The 3,616-nt window shown below is 62.1% G+C and overlaps 1 protein-coding gene across 1 annotated transcript; it reads right to left on the minus strand.

Annotated features, from left to right (window-relative positions):
• Window positions 1-558: 558 nt before the first annotated feature.
• Window positions 559-2,766, minus strand: LOC140000717 (uncharacterized). The gene is made up of 2 exons (XM_072031381.1): window positions 1,921-2,766; window positions 559-1,788 (listed from the first exon to the last, which is right to left on the minus strand). Exons 1-2 carry the CDS (start codon window positions 2,175-2,177, stop codon window positions 696-698), a joined length of 1,350 nt encoding a protein of 449 aa, XP_071887482.1. The 5' UTR covers window positions 2,178-2,766; the 3' UTR covers window positions 559-695.
• Between the last annotated feature and the right edge of the window lie 850 nt (window positions 2,767-3,616).

Raw genomic sequence — 3,616 nt, forward strand, 5'->3', positions numbered from 1 at the left:
CTGTGATTCTGTCCTACATCCGAGCTGGGGCAATGCCAAGGATAAAGAGAGCTTGGGCAGAGAATGGATTGGGAGCAGCCCAGAGGAGAAGGACCTGGGGGTGGTGGTTGACGAGAAGCTCACCATGAGGCAGCACTGTGTGCTTGCAGCCCAGAAAGCCAACCGTATCCTGGCTGCACCAAAAGCAGCGTGGCCAGCAGGGCTGGGGAGGTGATTGTCCCTCTCTGCTCTGCTCTCGTGAGTGAGCACAGGTGCAGCACCTGGTGCTTGGACTTGTTGAACCCAGGCACCCCCTGGCACCAAACCTCCCGCTGGGAGCAGCTGCAGAGCTGCAGGCCTGCGGCTGGGCAGCACGCGCTGTCAGGGGGAGCACAGCAGTGGGGCCGGGCACCTGGGGAGGGGAGGGGAGCGCCGAGACAAACACCCCAGCCCTCCTGGCCAAGGGCAGCATCGCCGTGCCCCAACCCCAGCACACCTCACAGCGGGCACGCCAGGAGGCGGTGGGCACAGCAGCAGGAAGAGGGGGAGATGGCAGTAGGGCTGGGGATGGCGACACCAAATACATTGTTAGCTGCACTGAGACTTTATATAAATATGATTTATTTCCTACATTGTATAGATGTATTTCCTGAGGGCCTTCCGTGTGCCCCACCCGCTGGCCCGGCCCTGTTGTGGCCAGCTCCTGGGGCGCTGCCCTAGTGTTGCCGGCGGGGTGGCCTCTTCTTGGCTGCTGGAGAAGAGGCCTGGGAGGTGGGGGCCCTCCTCTTCGGGGCTCGCCGGGGCCCCCTTTGGGGATGGTCCCTGTCCTGGTCTGCTGTGGAGGCTCCAGGCACAGCCTCCGGTGTCTCCTCCTGGGGCGCTTCTTGGTTCCTGGGGACAGGAACCGCGCTGGAGGGGGGCTGGCTGCGACTCCCTTGAAGGGTAACACTGGAGCTGCCCGCAAGTTCGTCTGTGCTGGCTCCAGCAGCGCTGTTGGAGGGCTCTGCACCAGCACCAGGAGGCCCCTCTCGGGAGGCAGAAGGCCTGGGGGCAGCTGCGGGGCTGCCTGCCTGTCCCGTGGCAGCACGGGAGCCCTCCAGGCCCAGCAGGCGGTGGGCCACCCAGCTGCACCGCTGCACGGTGATGCCGATGAGCCGGTGCACAAAGGTGGCTGCGTGCTCCGGCATGGAAAGCTGCAGCAGCTGCACCAGGCGATCTTCATCCAGCCCCAGGAGGCCCACGGCGGAGGTGAGGAGGTCTTCCACCATTTGCGCCTCCGCGTGGTCAGCCCCATGGATGCGCCTCAGCTCCTGGCGCAGCCAGGGCAGCACGGGATGGATCAGCGTTGGGTGGTCTCGGAAAAGGGAGGCCCAAACTTCAGGCTGGAGGCCTCCCACAAGAGCCGGCCCTGCAGCTGATGGTGGTGCTGCAGGACGGTGACGGGGGTCGGTGGTGGCTGCGCGGCCACGAGCTCTCCCAGCCGGCTGGGTGATGAGAGACGCTTCTGCCGGCGGTGGGATGACGACCTCCTTAAATTTGTCGTCTGCCCGCACCGAGTGCACGATGGAGCTGACCCTCCTCTTGCAGAGGGGGCACTCGGGCTTGCTCTCCACCCACTGCTGGATGCATCGGAAGCAGAACTGGTGGAGACATGGCATCACGTAGCCCACGTTGTCCCAGGTGTCAAGGCAAATGGGGCAGCGGCTCTCCAGCGCCGTGGCCATGCTCTCCAGCTGCTGCAGTGGGCTGCGTGGAGCAGGGGATGAGGGGCTGCTCCTCCTCACTGCTGCTGCACCAGCAGCTGTCACGCTGCAAAAGGCAGAGAAGAGGCCACGGTCATCGGCTGCTGTGGGGGCAGCTGCAAGAGCTGTGCAGGTCCCCAGAGGAGGAAAGCCTTCCAGCTGCCCAGGGCCCAGGGCAAGGTGTCCCCACCGCGCTTACCTCTGCTGCTGCGAGCGCTCCTCCTGGGTCTCCCGACGGCCCGAACGACGCAGGGCCGTGGAAGAAGCTCTGATGGCTCTGGGAAGGGCACTGAGAGCTGCTGCAGCAACTCCCAGGGCACGACACCAGCACCAAGGCCAACCTCGCTCCTCACTCCAGACCTCACGCAACCGCTCAGCCGGAGTGCGGGCACTAGCCGGCGCGCTGGGACTCTGCGCCCGCATATGAGCAGCCAGGGCCACGCAGTCACAATCCATTGCTCACAGACGTCACAGTCCATCGCTTGGAGACGCCACCAGCCACCCGTAGGAGGTATCCCAAGAGCCCATCCTCACCTCGGCAGCTCTCTGGCCCCAAATTCTGAGCCTCCCGCAATGCTCGTGTCCACTCCATGCCCCCCAACTTTTGTCTTGTCCGTGGCACTGGTGTTTCCCAGCAGGCCGGGGTCCCTGGCTGTGCCTTCCCAGGGCCCCGTCCCGGTCACCTTGGCTACGCCATGTGTCTTCAAGCACATACAGCAGGAGGGTCCGTTCGATCACAGCTCGGGCCTGCCTCTCGGGCTGCACCACACAGTCCCTCCAGTCCTGCCCATGCCCCAGCACTGCTGGCCTGCCCTCTGGGCTCCCGTGCTTCCTCCCACGCTGGGTGGAAGTCAGCCCTCTGCTTGCTCCCGGGGACTTTCTCCCGTCTGTCTTTACTCGCTGGGGAGAGCAGGGCTGATGGTGCCCTCTGCTCAGCACCCATCAGGCCTCACCCAGGCACTGCGTCCTTTGTAGGGTCCTGGGCAGGAGAAGGCAACCAGGGCTGGCTCAGCATGGCTCAGAAGAGGTTTAGGGGCACCTAACAGCACGCTCTGGTGCCTTTGGGGAAGGCATCAAGGAAAGGGGGCCTGGCTCCTCACAGCAGTGCCTGGTGGGAGAGGGAGGGGCAGTGGCATCAGATGAAACTGGCCAGGTTCAGGCTGGATATAAGGGAAACAAAAGCACAAAGATCAACAAAAAGTCTAAAAGACAACAAAAAATGTTTTTACAAATACATCAGTGCAAAAGGGAGGACTAAGGAGAATCTCCATCCTTTACTGGATGCTGGGGGAAACCTTATTACAAAAGATGAGGAAAAGGCGGAGGTGCTTAATGCCTTCTTTGCCTCAGTCTTAAGTGGCAATACCGGTCGTTTTCTGGATACCCAGTACCCTGAGCTGGTGGAAGGGGATGGGGAGCAGGATGTGGCCCTCACTATCCACGAAGAAATGGTTGGCAACCTGCTGTTGCAGGTTGGCAACAGCACTTAGATGTGCGCAAGTCGATGGGGCCGGATGGGATCCAGCCGAAGGTACTGAGAGAACTGGCAGAGGAGCTGGCCTAGCCCCTATGTGTTCAGTTCCTGTGGCCCCTCGGACTGGGATGGAGGTAGTGCTTGGGTCCCAGCTCAGCTGTGGGGCTGAGCGGGGCTCAGCACCCCCTGGTCAATGTCTGCAGGGTGATGGGTTCAAACAGTGCTGCTCAGCCCCAGGGTCTCTGCCTGCCCTCAGCAATCAGAGCAGCACTTGGGAAGAAAGTGCAGCCTTTTCCCTGTCCAGCCTGTTTGGTTTGGGATACCAAGGCAGAGCCTTTTTGGGACAGGAAAGAGGATGCACCCTATTGCCCAGTTCCTCTAACAGTGTCAGCCCACAGAAATACAGACCCCAGGCTAAGCA

Source organism: Anas platyrhynchos, chromosome Z (assembly GCF_047663525.1).
Source record: "Anas platyrhynchos isolate ZD024472 breed Pekin duck chromosome Z, IASCAAS_PekinDuck_T2T, whole genome shotgun sequence".
Lineage (NCBI taxonomy): Eukaryota > Metazoa > Chordata > Aves > Anseriformes > Anatidae > Anas > Anas platyrhynchos.

Excerpts from the sequence above, each read along its gene's own strand:
- LOC140000717 (XM_072031381.1), bottom strand. The coding sequence starts at position 2,177 with ATGGATTGTGACTGCGTGGCCCTGGCTGCTCATATGCGGGCGCAGAGT. Across the intron at positions 1,789-1,920 it reads GAGCGCTCGCAGCAGCAGAG|CGTGACAGCTGCTGGTGCAG; the intron begins GTAAGCGCGGTG and ends TGCCTTTTGCAG.